Source organism: Ceratotherium simum, chromosome 7 (assembly GCF_057802395.1).
Source record: "Ceratotherium simum simum isolate JZ-2026a chromosome 7, ASM5780239v1, whole genome shotgun sequence".
NCBI lineage: Eukaryota > Metazoa > Chordata > Mammalia > Perissodactyla > Rhinocerotidae > Ceratotherium > Ceratotherium simum.
This window is the reverse complement of record NC_141906.1, coordinates 27,217,606-27,235,241: the sequence shown is the minus strand read 5'-3', so window position 1 is coordinate 27,235,241 and position 17,636 is coordinate 27,217,606. Positions and strand designations below refer to the sequence as shown.

The 17,636-nt window shown below is 35.8% G+C and overlaps 1 protein-coding gene and 1 pseudogene across 1 annotated transcript; one reads left to right on the top strand and one right to left on the bottom strand.

Annotated features, from left to right (window-relative positions):
* Nucleotides 1–2,298: 2,298 nt before the first annotated feature.
* On the top strand, nucleotides 2,299–5,830 carry OR51T1 (olfactory receptor family 51 subfamily T member 1). Its single transcript, XM_087433341.1, has one exon. The coding sequence runs from the start codon at nucleotides 2,577–2,579 to the stop codon at nucleotides 3,612–3,614; it is 1,038 nt and encodes a 345-aa protein (XP_087289467.1). The 5' UTR covers nucleotides 2,299–2,576; the 3' UTR covers nucleotides 3,615–5,830.
* Nucleotides 5,831–9,925: 4,095 nt separating this feature from the next.
* Nucleotides 9,926–10,868, bottom strand: LOC101393471 (olfactory receptor 51A7-like; annotated as a pseudogene).
* Between the last annotated feature and the right edge of the window lie 6,768 nt (nucleotides 10,869–17,636).

The window sequence follows — 17,636 nt, the reverse complement described above, 5'->3', positions numbered from 1 at the left end:
AATTGGTAGATGTTACTTTTTTTCTGGCCAGTCATATGGAGAACTGAAGATAAAAAGCACTAGCCTATTCTTCTGGTTAGTGAGCAGTGCAGAGAAAATCTTGAAAAATAGAGGGACTGAATTTTGTCCTACAGCTGGTTCCAGAGTGTACGAGCTTACCGGATCTAGGAGAAAGGTCTCAACTTTCTCAGCTTTTCTCTCATCCTTCTCCTGTCTACATATTGGCATTCCATAGGAAACAAGTTCTTCAGCAGCAAGGTGAGTCATTGTCTCCTTTCCTCCTAACACTTTATATCATCCAGTGTCAACTTTTTGTCCTTTACGAGATATAGTTCAAAGAACAGAAGATAACTGGTGTATGCTTTATAGTTCTCTTGTATCTCAATTACTCTTGCATTCCTAAACTCCTCTCTACATACATCAGTGTATAGAGATACACAATACAAACACATGCGGACATTCACACATATCTTTAAACACACATGGACTGACTTTACAAATATTCTTCTCTAAATTTGCCATGAGTACAATGTTCTCACCTTTATTTATTTCTCATCCCTATCCCTCCTCTAAATTATGTAGATATACAATAGAATATAAACAATTCTTGTATTTTAAAAGAAGAAAATTACACTACCCTACTGCTCAACTTCTCTCATAAGCCTGATTTCTCTAATGGCCTATGGTTTAATGAAAAATAATGAACTTTGGAGTTAGTGAATCTGGTTTTGAATTTTGAATCTGTATCTAACTATTTTACCTTTAATATACTATTTTACCTTGAAAGGTCCATTTCCTTTCTTTAAAATAGGAGAAAAATACCTGTATCAATTTTTCCTGAGATTATATAAAATTTTATATAAAGTAGCTAGCAAATGTTGACATATATAAAAAATCTTAATACTTTTCCTTTTCTCTTAACCTACCCTCCTTCTTCTCCCAGTCAATGAGAGGAGGTTTAGTCTCCTTATGTTCCCTGGTGTCTAGGGAAATGATTTCCCTCTGGCTCATCCTTCGCTCAAAACTTCCAGGATCTATCTATATTTTTCATCTAGTCTTTATTCATCTCTCTACTATCTATAATTTATTTATCCATCCATCGATACATCTAATGTAAATTAGATTTTTGAGTTTTTATTATACACCAATCACTGTTCTTGTCTCTGGAGAAAATAAAAGGTAAACACATATTTTATGTTCCCAGGGAGCCAGTATTCTACAGGAAGAAAGAAATGTGATCAAGCGATAGAACTTTAGTACTATAAAAAGCAAATGTAAAGTACTATTGAAGGAGGGTCAATAGATTGAGTGATTTTGTGTTGCAGAAAGATTTTTGGATAGTTATCACAGAGAAGGAGATTCACTCCGAATAATCTGTGTTTGTCAGGTTTAGAAAAAGAAGAATGAAACAGAAATCTCAGTAGCCTTCTGTTTTATCTGGCTAGTCTTCTCTCATTTCCCCATACAGTAATAGCCCTTCATTAATATTTTTCCTTGGCTTCGCACATTACTCATTCCACTAGGTGGAGAGAGTTTTGAACGCAGAAACTATTCTTTACTTATTTCTGTCTCTATGTCCATCAGCACAGTAACTGGCTTAATAGTCATTCAGAGTCTGAGTGGCTGATTTAATTCAGCATGTTCATAATCCATATTTCATTTGGCACTAGTTTTCCTGATTCTTAGTTTCTTTCTTAACCATGTATAATATAATAATATTAAATATTATTGCAGAAAAATCAATTAGTGTTTTTTTTTCTACCTCTGGAGTAACAAGTGATTAGTTCTATCCCCATCCTCAGTAGACCAGAGAAGGGGGAGAAAATAACTAACAATCAAAGTCATATGCTAGATACCCATGAGAAGGAGTAGAAATGAGTACCCCAAAGTGTAAGATGGAGAAAAGGAGAACAAGACCCAGTTATTTCAGTAGTCCTGGAAAAGTACACAGAAAAACAGAATTAGAGCACAAGATGAATCTAAGTCCCATACACAGGTGGAGTGGGGAAGAGAGGAATTATAGGAACTATTCTATTATAGGAAAAGGAATAAAGAAGCCTTGATACCAAAAGGAGACTCTTAATATATTCTACTAGGAGAGGGTGGCTGATGATTCGGGTACAAGGATACATCTGAGTACAATATCCCAGACCAACTTCCAGCAAGGGCATCACGGAGTATGTTGTCACAGGTGCTCAGTGGCTCTTATGTGCTTCTCCATTATTTCTGGAGAAACTTACATAGCTTGGAGACTTAATACAAAGACTCATCAGTTATAATTATGGTGGTGGTTGTTTTGTTGGTGTGTGTGCATGTGTGTGACATAAGTCTATAAGCATTTTCTACTTCAATTCAGGAATAATCTGAGCAGTATGGTGGGGATGAGCCTAGAGAGATTGATGGTTATGGTTGACAGAGGAAGAAAAATGGGGACAGATTCTGAAAAGAAAAATTCAAGATACTGTAGAATTATGTGATAGGTACCATAATTAGATTGGGGATTTGGAATACAGAGAAACAAATGTGCACTTTGGGAAGAGTTTATAAAAGAATTAGGGCTTGAAAAAAGGATCAATATGACAATCACCATCATTGTTGTCTCTCTTTTCAGGGCGTGTCCTCAACCCACCATGGTAATTTACAATAACACCACATCCTCCTCCTCCAATTTCCTCCTCACTGCATTCCCTGGGCTGGAACTTGCACATGTTTGGATCTCCATCCCTGTCTGCTGTCTCTACACCGTTGCCCTCTTGGGAAACAGCATGATCCTGTTTGTCATCATTGTTGAGCGGAGTCTCCACAAGCCCATGTACTATTTCCTCTCCATGCTGGCAGCTGTCGATCTATGTCTGACAATCTCGACCCTCCCTACTGTGCTTGGGGTTCTCTGGTTTCATGCGCGGGAGATCAGCTTTAAAGCTTGCCTCATTCAAATGTTTTTTGTACATGGCTTCTCCTTCCTGGAGTCCTCAGTGCTGGTAGCCATGGCCTTTGACCGCTTCATGGCTATCTGTAACCCACTGAAGTATGCCACTGTCCTCACGGATATGATGATCATGGTGATTGGACTGGTCATCTGCATTCGACAAGTAATTTTCATCTTTCCATTGGTTCTAGCCTTGAAGAATGTAGATTTCCACGGAGGCCAGGAACTTTCCCACCCATTTTGCTACCATTCAGATGTGATCAGATACACGTATTCCAACCCATGGATCAGCAGCTTTTTGGGCATGTTTCTTCAGCTCTACCTGACTGGCACTGACTTATTGTTCATTCTTTTCTCCTATGTCCTGATTCTGCGTACTGTCCTGAGCATCGTGGCCCCTAAGAAGCAACAAAAAGCTCTCAGCACTTGTGGCTGTCACATCTGTGCTGTCACTGTTTTCTACGTGCCGATGATTAGCCTGTCCTTGACACACCGTCTCCTCAGCTCCACCCCAAGGGTGATCTGTAGCACTTTGGCCAATATTTATTTGCTCTTACCACCTGTACTGAATCCTATCATTTATAGTTTGAAGACAAAGACGATCCGCCTGGCTATGCTCCAACTGTTCCACTCTAAGTGTTTGCGGGGCCCCAATGTGAGGGATCTTAGAGGAGGGTGGGATTGAAAGGGAGAGTTCGCTAGTACATAAATTGTATTTAAGTAGGAAAGGGATTTGGGTCCATGTCATCCTCAGGCATTTTGTTTACTGAGGTAATTTTCATTAAATTGTAAGAGCAAGAAGAAGAGATTAATTTTCCCCTAAGCTTATCAAAGAATTAAAAAAACCCCTACAATTCAAAACTAAATTGTGTATATGTCCCTCAAACATTCAAAACAATTACATAGACTTCTGTGTACACTGAAAGCACAAGATCGTTTATTCTAGTTGAGCAATTCTGCTTAAAAACAGTAATTCTTAGACCAAAAATAAATCACTATAATTTTATTTTTGCTTTCAGCTGAACAAAATAATTTGTTTCTGTGGGCAAATTTCCCAGGGAGCAATGAAGATTTTTCCTTGAACTGGTAAATAGAAAAGTTACATGTGTGCACAGAGGCACACACATAGAAATTTGCCATTTAAAACTAAGAAATTCTTGCACGCTGGCTTCAGTTCCTGGAGTCACCTCTAGAGAGCCCCGTCTCCTCACAGATGCACTCCAGGGACCTCTGTCTTTTCTTTAATCCCTTTTCTCCTTAGCAATAGTGAACTTTCACAGTTCTGATTGCTATTTGTTATACCTCCAATGATCCAATATATATAATCGCACACTGCCTTTCATTATTTTTCCCGTTTCCTAGATTTTCTAATACATTCCTGATTCTGATTGCATAGTCCTCTTCAGTGTCTGCTCTGCCTCAGGACTGCACCTTGATATTTTGCCCTTGTTTATGGGGTTACTAATTTCCTACCTAGCTATTAGGCTCTTCGACCTTTTGGTGTACTTCTCGCTGTAGAAATGCACAATGACTTGGAAGCTTTTATAATAGGAAATCTTTGGATTACCTTTATTAACAATATTTGTTTTGTAAAGAAGTAACCTCAGGACAAGGTTGATAGGATGTTGGGAGAATTCTAACTTTTCTTTCACACATAGAGTTATGAGACTTTCATTTCACTCAGGATAATGCATATCTGAATACGGTGGACCAAGCAGATATTCTGATCTGAGCTACCTGTCTCCTCCTCCTAGATCAATTTTCTACTGCTGGCAGACAGGGAGTACAACTCCCAAACTCTAGTTTGTTTGCCTCAGCTTTCTGTTCAGCTCAAGCACTGACACCTTTCTGACGCAGCTTTGCCCAAACCCCAACCCATTTTCTCTAATCATTAACAATGATATCCATTTATTATTTATAGTTAAAATTATTTTTTCTGATTTCATTTTTGTACAGCATATTCAGGTGCTCTTGATATCTCCCTGGTCACATGAGAGTGTGTGGTGGAAGCTAGTATTTAAGTGGAGAAAAACCAGTGAGAAAGTAATGAGATTGGAAATAAAACTCAGTTTTTCAGACCCCAAGGCCAGTGTTATAGCCATAACTTCTCTTGGCCTCACACACTTTGTGGGAAGAATCTGTATTCCATTATACCACAATTCAGTCTTTCAAATTACAATTTTCCATTCTCACATTGCTATGTCTCTTTAGTTCTATCCCCTTCAACAGGATAAAGTACAACTATTATGCAAACGTTTAAGAGTCCAAAGATCCATCTAGTTTCTAGATATCTTGTTTCAGAGCAAGGATTAAGGATAAAAGACTTTTTCTTAGTCACACAGCATGTTAGTAAGCCCAGAATAAAACAACCTTAAGAAAAGAGACTTAAGTAAGAGAATTTGTGAATTTAGACAAGGATTTTAGATAGGTTAATTTAGATAAGAATGGGAGGAAAAGAGGTAGGGCAGAAAAAACTGTCAGATTTGAGCATGTTAGAAGTGCTAGATGGGGTTACATGGTACTCTCTGAGGGCTACAGGGAATGATATAAAATGCTTCATATTTTTCAATATTTACGTTTTTGAGCCCAGATGTCGCTGTGCCTAGTGATGGAAGAGAGCTTGTACAGCAGCTAAGAAAGGCCAGTAGAGACGAAGAACTACGAAACAGGAAAGAAGAGGTAATTTCCTTAGAAAGCATCACACTACAACAGAGCCTCTGACACTGAAATCAGCCTGTGGCAGAGCAGACACCCCAGACCACATCCTAACTAGCCATCCAAACTTTTCCTCATCAGTTTTTACCACTATCAACAGCTTTTAATTGCTTCTTTGGAAGACATTTGTAAAAGTTTTCCTTTGTAGATTTACAACTCTATTCACAATTCATGAATTTGAAAACATTGGGAAAAACACTTTTTTTTTTTTTTTTTTTTGCATTTCATTAGTTTGTTGCCAAAATGTATTGGTAGAAAAGCTAACATGAACTGATATGAATATATTTATGGTCATTATTTATTTCGCATTGAGTGAACATTCACACATTTCACTTCAGAAATATAGCTTTGCTTGAATACAGGGTAATACCTCAAGGGTCATAGGACCTTTTAAAAGTATGAAAATTTTTGAATTCCAAGGGTTTTAGATGAACAGTTGTAGAAATGTGCAATCATTCTTCCAGTTTTATGATGGTCAGTATCTAAGGCAGTCTTCCATATGTGTGTTAATCTTTTATTGCTTCAAATGTGTTTTTCATATCTAGCTCAAATGCAACTCACCTGCTTAATGCCGAAAACATTTTCATCAGTGTACTTCATCCGTATGGTAATTGTTAATAGGACATGAATTTGTGTTTTGTTGCCCTTTCAAGGAATGTATTTAATATATTTGGAGGTTGTTTTAATTATATATGTCACATATACATATACACATATAATTATATACATATATATACTATATATAATTAAAATTTTGTGAATATGTTGAGATTTTCTAAAAAGATAATAAAAATCATTGACAATCCTACTAATGAAAGATTTTATGATATATAACCTAATCTTTTTTTAATAAGCCAAAATACGTGCACATACACGCAAATATTTATAAACTAGGATAATATCCTGGGATAATAAATCTTATTCATTACTTTGTATTAAATCATATTTTTATTAGACTTAACTTCCTCTAGGAAGCTTTCCTTTGATTCTCCACTAAAATAGGCATGCCACCATTTTTTTATTTGTGCTTTCTTAAAGCTGTGCGTAAGCTTACCACACTTAACTCAGCAGATTTGATTATTTATTTACTTGTACTTCCCACCACCACAGTGTAAGCTCCTTGATAGGAGGCCTATGTTTTACTTTTCATTTATTCCTTAACACCAAATGCAACGCTTAGAAATTATGGCTTAGTTGTTGATTCTGTGTTGTATAGGTGAATAACGTTTAATAATATTTGTATATCATGGTTTATGTTACCATTTCCTAGCATTTAACATTTCATTAGTTTCCAGGATATTTATTATGAAAATAACCCTTGATATATAGTTTTATAAGGACATGTTTGATCACAACTCTGTTTATGTTCTTAAATTACTAGAAAGTGAATTATTAAATTTAGAAGGTAGCAAAATTACAGTATAGTATAGCGGTTGATGTTGTAGGCTCTGGAAACAGTGCCTGGGTTTAGATTCAAATTCCTAATACTTTATAGTTCTGCGTCATTGGAAAAGTTGTTTAACTTCTCCAAGCTTTAACTTCTCAATCCCTAAAACAGGGGGATGTAACGAAATCTACTTTCACATGTTCTAGCAAAAGTTAATGGAGTTATTGTAGGTAAATGGTACCTGATAAGGACTGAATATATCCTACTGTTATTATCTTTTAAATTATAACTATTTAATTGTTATTCATATATCTAATTGCTTTTTAATAAAAACATGTAACACTTTTCCTTTCTCCTCTTCTGTTTTTGTTATTTCTTTAAAAATTGTTCCCATCCAGAAATGATTTAATTTATTTACTTATATTTAAGTAGAATTTTAAGTTATCTTTGAACTTAATGCTTAGTTTATTTTTGTGTCTGATAAAAGATCACACATAAATATGGTTTTGTAAATGGTGGTAATTTTATCTACTGCTATTATTTAAGTAATCAATCTATTTTCAAAAATTTTGTAACCATGCATGATGACAGATGTTAACTAGACTTATTGTGGTAATAATTTCACAGTATATACAAATTTGGAATCATTGTGTTGTACACGTGAAGCTAAGGTAATGCTATGTGTCAGTTATGCCTCAATAAAAAAATTAAAATAAAAAAATATTGTTCTGCTATTCCTTAGCTATGTATTAGGTATTCATATCATGGATGGTATATTGCAATGTGTTTATTATTTCTTTTTTCTTCCCATTGATTTATTGAGCAAACTACAGGCAATTTTATAGCTGTTTAATAAATGTCACTATCATATGGAGCTTCATTATAATTTCTATATATTTTATATTTTCCACTTTACTCTTGTAAATCTATTTTTAGAATTATTTTGGTAAATTCCCAAAGAAATGTTACTGGAGGCTTGATTGGAAATGCATTAAACCTGTATGATAATTGACGAAAACAGACAATTTTTAGCCTATTCACTCTTCTGATCCAAAACAACGTGTATTCATGTCTTACGCCTTAAGCTGTTTCTGTCTTATAAAGATTTAAATTTCTAAGTCGAAGGCAAATACTAAAAGGAGGATAAGTATCCTTTCTTGTTTCTTTCATCACAACCCATTTGCTTTTTCTTGTGCTTACACAGGATGTGAACTGTTTTTCAGGGCAGCTTCTTTGACTTAAAATTTATGTTAATCCTTGTCGATTTTGGCAATAGGTTTTCTATCATTCCATATGGATTGTATGTTTGTAATTTATCATCATATTCTGAGATGTCAAATGATCTTTTGTTGTTATTATTACTGTTTATTTTTCAAAACGAGTTAGGAAATGTGTCAGATTACTCTCCAGATGTCACATGGTATAAATACTGGGGATACACTAATAAATTTGAAGGATGCAATTCTTTTAAGCAAACAAAATACACGTAAGAGAGACAGATATGTGAACTAATAATTATAAGATAATTGGGAACAACCTAAAAGGAAGCATGAAAGGTTGTTCCTCCCAACCCTGATGAGGCTGTGGCATCTAGACAGGGTCAGCTGTTGAACAATAAGAACTCAGTTCACCTCACCTGGGGACAGAAAATCTATAAGAATATTTAACCATGAGAGAACAACTTTTTCAAAATTGTTCTTTGAAACAAGAATAATACTAATTATTTGTGAGTTCAACTCAGGCAGTAAAACATTGAAATTTATTAACTATAGTTTTCTCCCAATTCATAGTACAAAATTGTTAAGGGTTGGTTGACTTATTCTAAATTTTATGTTTTATACCTTTGCCACTAAATACTCACAAATAAAAGATGAATAAGAAACAAATGAATTTTATGGAAAATAATTTGAGATAGCCAATCATCTTTAGTTGGCTATTTATTTTTTTAACTGAACCATATACACATGTATATGACTTTATGTTGCTTAATATATGTATTAAGTATATTAAATATATTAGTATATTAAACATATTAATATTTTTGCTAGTTTAAAATTATTTCTAGTTTCTTTAGTGTAACTGAATGTACCATAGTTCAAAATACTAAGTACCTAAACAAGCATGAGAGTCATTATTTTAGAATATGTATTTTAGAGTAGTTAATCAAGAATATCAGTGCTTTAAAAATTACTGTACACTAGCTTTCCCATGTCTTACCAATAGCAGAATTGTCCCTCTGTTTTCCTTTTAGTAACTATGACTTCTTAGAACCCTGTTGTAATATATAGAAAAAATCTTTTCTGTCTTACAGAGTGTTATGAGAGAGTTTATTATCATGATTCAAGGCTATGAGAGCTCTAAGGTAAAAGAGAATCAATAGTAGTCCTTATTTGATTAAGGAAAGAGCAAAGGGAGAAAATCTTCAACCAACTCATACTTGACAATAGACTTCTTTCACTTAAATGGTAAATCAAGAATTTGCTTTAAATTGACTAAAGACCCTCAACAAATACAACATGTCTGAAGGCTGCCTGAAAGAAAATTAATAACTGGATTGGGGTAACATCCTTTAACCTCCAGTTCCTTTAATATTTATTCTCTATAAGGGGGTAAAATTTCTACATCTGTGTGTATTTATCCCTATGCTGTAAGCAATGTAACTAAAATTCTATATCAGTATATTGATTCATGATTTTAATAATAATGCAAAACTGCCCCATACATACCTGTCAATGCCCAAGGCAGTCCTAAGCTCATAGACTTCCATGCCCAGCCCATATGTTGTACTAATTATAAGGATGATTAAGAATTATAAGAATGAATCATCCATAGTACTTTGCTTAGGAAGATGTTATTTTACTCTCTGTTCTTGGCTGACCCTGCCTCATTTTTTCTCAAACCTTTTTTTTTAGACCCAATTTCCCCAGAAACTTCTCACGAATTTGCCATGTCTTCACACAGTATACAATGGGGTTCATCAGAGGCAGCGCTAGCAAGAAAATGTCAGCAATGAGTATCATGGCCATTGGGGACTTGTGCTTGCTGAAGTGATGCATGGACGCCAAAGCAATGATAGCTAGCAATGATAGCTAGCAAAGAAGATGAGCACAGCACAGATGTGGGAGACACAGGTGTTGAGGGTCTTGAGCTGTTCCTTATGATATCCAATTCCCATCACAGTCTTCAGGATGAATACAAGGGCACAGCAATGAACATGCTGTCTGACATCATACAGAGGGCAACAAAGAAACCATAGAAAAAGTTGGCTGTATTGTCAGAGCAGGCCAACTTCATTACATCCTGATGGAGACAATAGGAGTGAGAAAGTAGGCTTATCCTACAGTATGTCAACCTTTTAAGAGTGAAAGGAAATGGGAGCACTAAGAGCTTGCTTTTAATGAAAAATACCAGGCCCGTTTTGACAACTCTGTCTTTGGTAAGGATAGAGCTCTGTCTCAGAGGGTTGCGTATGGCCAAAAAGCAGTCAAAAGACATGATCAGGAGCACTGAGGACTCCATAGCTGTGAAGCCATGGATAAAAAATTCTTGAGCAAAGCTGGCATTTGGGGAAATTCCTGTAGCATTGAAAACAAAGATCCTTAGCATAGTGGGGAGGGACGAGGGAGACAGGCCCAAGTCAGAGACAGCCAACATGGAAAGGAAATAGTACATGGGTGCGTGGAGTGAGGTCTCTGTCCTGATCACAAAAAGGATGATGCAGTTGCCAAGCATGGCCACCAGGTACATGAGGCAGATGGGGACAGAGATCCATACATGAACATGCTCCAGTCCTGGGATTCCAATCAGGAAGAAGGTAGTGATTTCAATTTTAGAGGAATTAAGAGTGTGCGTGATGAATCAGTTGGAAAGTATTTATTCCCAGATCTGAAATGACACTTTCAACATAGGTCTGTTATGCTCATCTCTCTCCTTTCAACACTTTTTTCTGAGACATAAACAAAGAAAATATAATTTTTTTTGGCTGAGAACAATTTGCCCTGAGCTAACATCTGTTGCCAATCTTCTTCGCTCTTTTTTTTTCCCTCCCTAAAGCCCCAGTACATAGTTATATATTCTAGTTGTAAGTCCTTCTAGTTTTTCTATGTGAGCCACCGCTACAGCATGGCTACTGACAGCTGAGTGATGTGGTTCTGCACCCGAGAACCGAATCCCGGGCTGCTGAAGCAGAGAGCGGCTTGAAATCAGTGCTGGCTCGAAAATACAATGTTGAAAGACTTCTTATATCAAGGAATAAAAGAATGAAGAATTTCTTCCAAACAGACTATTGATATTAGAGTCAGATAATATTAATTGACAAGGAGAACCAAGAATATAGGTACTATTTTGACCAATCACATTTCTCCATAAGATCCTCAGAAAAAACACCCACATAGGAAGCAATGACCTGCAAATAAATTCCTCTTTAACTATTAGACTTTTCCCCTCCTCACCCCCAATCTGATGAAAAATTCTATACAGTCAGGCTGAACTATAGGAAAACTTTTTGCTTGGTCCAGGGTAAGCCTAGAATTAAAAAAAAAAAAAAAGACAGTGGAAAGTGTAGGAATTAGATTTTAACAGAGCAGATAATATGTAGTTTATTCAATTTCTAGAGTCTTTTGCTCCAAACATTTTTCAGGCCAAACTTCGAGCTTCTAAAGCTGATTTTACTCACAAGTTCTCCACAGGAAGCAGTGGAAAGAAAGGACAGAAAACAGATCATGTGTGCTTAACTGTTAACCCTCTCTTATAGTTCCGTGAATAATACCATATTCTTGTATGGAAGCAGATGGAATGTCCTTAACAATGACTAACCCACATCAGTGCTCTCCATCCTTGAATGTGGGAGGAGAGAAGAGATTCTTGGACTTTATCTACAGTCCAACATAGGCTCTCATAGATATAAAGTGGCTTAGTCAACCAGAATATAGGCCAGCCATGGTGAGGGGCAAGGTTAGAGACACAGTACGTTGGTGATGAGGGAGATTGGTATTGTCCAGATCCATTTTTTTTTCTGACACCATAAGGTAAATAGATGTTCTACAACTATAGAGTTTTTTTCACAGATGACTCAGTTAACTATGCACCTTTGAGAGTTTTCTCTTGCTGTATGGAATTAAGTTCACTGGGGACACTGAGGTTCCAAGATACATAAAGCATACCAATTTCTACCCCTTTTGCCTACAGAAAGTAAGGATTTAATTGAGACGCTTGGGATTTGTCAGAGGACTCTTGATTATTAGAAATCAGAAACGCAAGCTTTCCAACCAGTTCATCCTCCAGAATGAGACACTAATGACTTAATTTGTCATTAAGGACAAATCTTCCTACAGGAGACCAGAGCTGCCTTCTCAAAAGGATAAAGCAGTGGTTATGTCATGATCTGGGTATTGGCCACTCTCTCACCTATAAAATCCCCAGGATGAAAGTATGCAGAGATCATTTAAGACAGTGTTATCAGCTCTTTGGCAACTCTAATTAGGTCAACTGAGGAGCATCTTGCTCCTCAAAGTCTTCCATCCTGATCACTTCAAGCAGAGTCTATGTATCTCTACTGTAACTTGCATTATAACTCAATTACAGTACTGCAATGGTCCTGTGATTTGCTGTTTACTTGTCTGCCTTCTCCAGTAGCCAGTAAGTTCAATAAGATCGCAGTTTGTGTCTTAATGATCTTGATATTATCAGCACCAAGCACAGTTCCTGGAAAATAGCACACATTCAATCATTACTAATCAGATCTTATTAAACTGAATTGATTTCCATTTAACTGAACTGATCTTGGGAATTATTCCCTCCTTCTTAGTAGGTGCTTAAAGCTTCTCTCCTTCTTTCAAGGCAGGTATTATCCATAAATTCTATGAGAAAAATTTCTCTGATTTGAGGATGTGGAAAGGTAAATTTCATGCTTTGGTTTGCTCTTTGTCATTTCCTGAGAATCTAAGGATCACAGTGAATTATGTATTTGCATTCTTATTGATATCAAAAACTGTAACATATACCTAGTTACTCCATAGTTTTGATCCATTTCAATGTGAATCTCATGTTTATTACTTATTGATATAAATTTAACAACTATTTCAGTAGATTATGACCAAAAGGGTTCTGGGACTCAATTCCAACATGTGTGTATGGGGAGGCTTCCCACACAACACCAAGCAATTTTGAGGACACCAGCAGGTGTCCTTAAATTATTCAACTCAATTCTGAAATTATCTCCCTAGAGATAGAATCAGATCCCACAGGTTAAGTGCTCAGTCCTACAAGACTGCTGTACCCACCCCACTTCAGATGCCAATCACAAGGCCAGGATGTCACTTGTGCTTCTGACCCAAGTGGCTACAGATTGGAGGGTCCCACAACCCCCACCTTGGACTTCAGATGTCCAGTCACTAGTCCAGGTTGTAAACCTGTATTTCTGACTTCTGGCTATGTATCAGAGGTTCCCACGACCCTCTCCTTGGGTTTGATTAATTTGCTAGGGTGGCTAACAGAACCATATGATCCAGCTATTCCACTCCTGGGTATTTATCCAAAGAACACAAAAATACTAATTTGAAAAGATATGTGCACCCCTCTGTTAATTGCAGCATTATTCATAATAGCCAAAACTTGGAAACAACCAAAGACCCAACAATGGATGAATGGATAAAGAAGATATGGTGTATATATATCTATATACACATATATACAATGAAATACTACTCAGCCATAAAAAAGATGAAATCTTGCCATTTGTGACAACATGGATAGACCTTGAGGGCATTATGCTAAGTGAAACAAGTCAGATGGAGAAAGCCAAATACCCTATGATTTCACTCATATGTCGAAGATAAAAACAACAACAACAAACAAACACATAGACACAGAGAAGAGATTGGTGGTTACCAGAGGGGAAGGGTGGGGGAATGAAAGGGGCAAAGGACACATGTGTATCATGATGGGTGACAATTAAACTTTGAGTGGTAAACATGACGTAGTCTTCACAGAAATCAAAATATAATGATGTACACCTGAAATTTATATAATATTATAAACCAATGTGACCTCAATAAAAAATCAATAAATAAAGATGGCTCTTAAGCTGAGAGGACGAAAAAAAGGAGGGGTAGATATTTTAAAAAGAAGGAAAAAAGAGAACGTTGGGAATTATTACTATGTGCTAGACATTGTGTTAGACAATATTTTCATGTATATAGTTTCACTTCAAAATGTTTGTTCCACTTTTTATGTGAACTTGAAAATAAACATTTATCTGTGAGGACTCATAGCCTTACTGATGAACAGGAGATATTAAAATAGCAGAATTAATCTGAGGATAAGAATTATAGTTGGCAAAGCCCTTATCAGTCTGAAACATAATAATCCTCCTACTAGCAATAGTTACTAAAAAGAGCCCAATGCATTTGGTTCCCAAGTACAGTGCCTTATATAGAGAAATTGCTCAAATATTTCTGAAGTAAATTGATTATCTTTAGAGAAAGTCTTGAATTTTATTACTAATAAGAACTAAAATTCAGAAATACTTTCTTTTTAGATGATATCTTAAAATCTTTATGTACATCGTTTTATTTAATTCCCAGAGCAACTCTATGAGGCAGGTATTATTATTCTCTCTGTTTTATAAATTAAGAAAGAAACAGTAAGTGGTAAAAGTGGAATTCAAACCTAGGTGTGTCTTATTCTCTTGCTGAATGCCAAGCATCTTATACTGTTCTGTATATCACTTTCTTTCCAATCCCATATGATGCATTTGGCATAACTAAGTTGTTCTCTAGTCTCTGTTCCAATGTTCTTCTTCCAATAACTCAAGACCACAACTCACCTGCTCTGTCTTCCAAGACTAAAGCCCTCTCCTCTGATTCTAGTCTACTAACTAAGCCCCTGTTATCCATGGACTGGCTTCTGGACCAGGGATGTCTGCCTTCCTATTTTTGTATAGGAAGATAAATTTTACCATTTCATCAGACTAGTTTTCCTATTTCCCAGTTCCTATCTCACATAGAGTTCTGACTCTATCTAGCATTTTGTCTAACTATGCGTGAACAACGGGATGCTTTCTAAGATGACCCATAGATAGAAGTGAACAGTGCTACTGGATGGCTAAAAGGAGATTTAGTGCATTGTAAATTTCCATAGCTTATTCTCCAAATTTAAGTTAAATTCTCCTCTGTCAGACAAACATAGCTCCAAGAAAACCTTCCTCCATTCCGCTGTTGCAATCTTTTTTTTTTTTTTTTTACCTCTAAGCCCCTCCTATATCAAAATTCTGGAGCTTTCATACAGTCACCCTTATTCATAGTTCTCTCTAAGTCCCAATTCTTAGAGTACTCATGTATCAAACACACTTCATAAGACAAAGCCATATTATAAGACAATGTTATGTTAGGGCCCTATTGCACTTACCATTTAAACACATAGTGAAACAAAAATGTCTTTAAGCTAGAGGCTTGTTAGCCTCAGTGTACCATATGTTGACCAAGACCTTTATCTATAGATCACAGACTCCTTGATCTGTCTTCTGAGTTTTGCACTCATGGGACACCAATTCTTCCAGCTCTGCTACCCTCTGTACACAAATGATTTCCCTGAGAATTTTCTAAAAATTCCCAGAGAAGGGCTTCATTCAGGACCAGAGTTTTAACTCATTGGTTTCCACAGAGCCATGAAAGGTCAGATTGGAATGTTCCACAGATTTTGGAGATCTGAACATATCAAGGAGTGCCTGCCCTAGGGATTAGGGGAAGCAGTTGAGGCTACCAAGAAATCATTTAATTCCAAATCAATTGCTATATTATTTTAGGTTCACCACTTCTTTGTTTCCTCTTTTTTTCTTACAGTCAATGAAGGTATTTTCCCTTTCTCTATTATTGAAATGTAATTTACATATAGTAAGATACAGAAATCTGAAATGTACAGCTCACTTGATTTTTACCTATATATGCAACCAAGTAGCATTCAACCAGAGAAGTGCTAAAATCCCCGAATCTGATTGTGAATTTCTTCTGCTTTTTAGTTCTGTGATTTTCTCTTTGTGTATTTTGAAGCTTTCCTGTTACATGTATAAATATTAAGGTTGTTATGACTTCTTGATGAATTGACCCTTTTGTCAAAATGTCTTCTTTCTTGGTTATGTGTTGTTTCAAAGTCCATGTGCTCTGGTAATAATAATAATATGGCCTCATTCACCTATATTGGCATTCATGACATATTTTTTCCATCTTTTTACTCTTAAGTTATCTGTGTCTGTATATTTCAAGTGCAACTTTTGCAATTAGCATGCTTTTTCAGTCCAGTGTGACAGTTGCTATTTTGTAATTGGGACCTTTAGGCTATTATATTTAATGTAATTATTAATACATTTAGTTTTATGTCTATTATTGTTTTGTTTCCTCAATGTCCCATCTGTTTTCTCTTCTCTGTTGTACATTTACTCACTTATGTGGATCTTTAAATCAAATCAATTTAAGTATGTTTCAGCATTCCATTTTATTTCCTCGGTTGAATGTTTGGCTATACCTTTAGTTTTTGTTTTTTGTAGTTGCTCCTTGGATTATGGCATACGACTTTAATTTATCAGAGACCACCATGAATTAATATTGTACTGCTCCATAAGTAATGTAAGAAAATTTTAACCATATATTTCCATTTATCTCATTTTTAATCTGTATGCAATTATTGCCGACTACATATTTCTACCTGTTATGAACTGCTCAATTGTAATTCTTTTAAATGTAAATTATCTTTTTAAACAACTAAGGAAAAATAAAAAATGTTTTACATTTACTTACATATTTACCAATTTTAGCATTCTTCATTCTTTCTTGTGTATCTGAGTTTTCACCTTGCATTATTTTACTTTAGTCTTGGAAATTTCCTTTAGCAGGTATCATGACCATGAATTTTCTAAGGTTTCATTTATCTGTAAATGTATGTATTTTGCCTTCTTCTTGAAAGATAATTTTGGCAAATATTGAATTCTATGTTGGCAAATTTTCTTCTCAGTACTTTCAAAATGTAATTCTATGGTCTTCAGTCTTACCATTGTTCACCATTTTTCTCTATATGTATTATCTTTTTTTTCTCTGTCTGCCTTTAATATATCTCTCGTTTTCTTCAGGACTTGATCATGATGGGTCTGGGTTTGATTTTCTTTGCATTTATTCTCCTTTGTATTTGCTGCTGTGGCTTTCATCTCGAATGTGAAGGTCTCATTCCTCTTAGGATTTCAGTTTATGAGAGTTGCTTGCACCTACTCTTATATTACCCTATAGAAAATTATGACTTTTATTCTGTCCAGAACTTTCTTGTTTTTATGGAAAGTAATGTATTTCATATTTTTCCGCACAGCAGGACTGCTAGCAGAGTGGTGTAGGTTGGCCTCCAGGAACCAAACCTGGGCTGCTGAAACAGAGCGTGTTGAAATTAATCACTAGGCCATTGGGGCTGGCCCTACAAAATCTGCCATTTTTTGACTAGAGGGTACATTTTGTCACAGGTAAGATCCATGCCATGGAAGCTGGTTAGGAAATTTTTGCCCTGAACCTCCTCGTAATTAGCTTGATATTTCTTAGAAAGTGGATTAACTGATTTCTTCTTGGCTCT

What these genes read in the sequence shown, in the direction of transcription:
- OR51T1 (XM_087433341.1), top strand. Translation starts at nt 2,577, where the DNA reads ATGACAATCACCATCATTGTTGTCTCTCTTTTCAGGGCGTGTCCTCAA.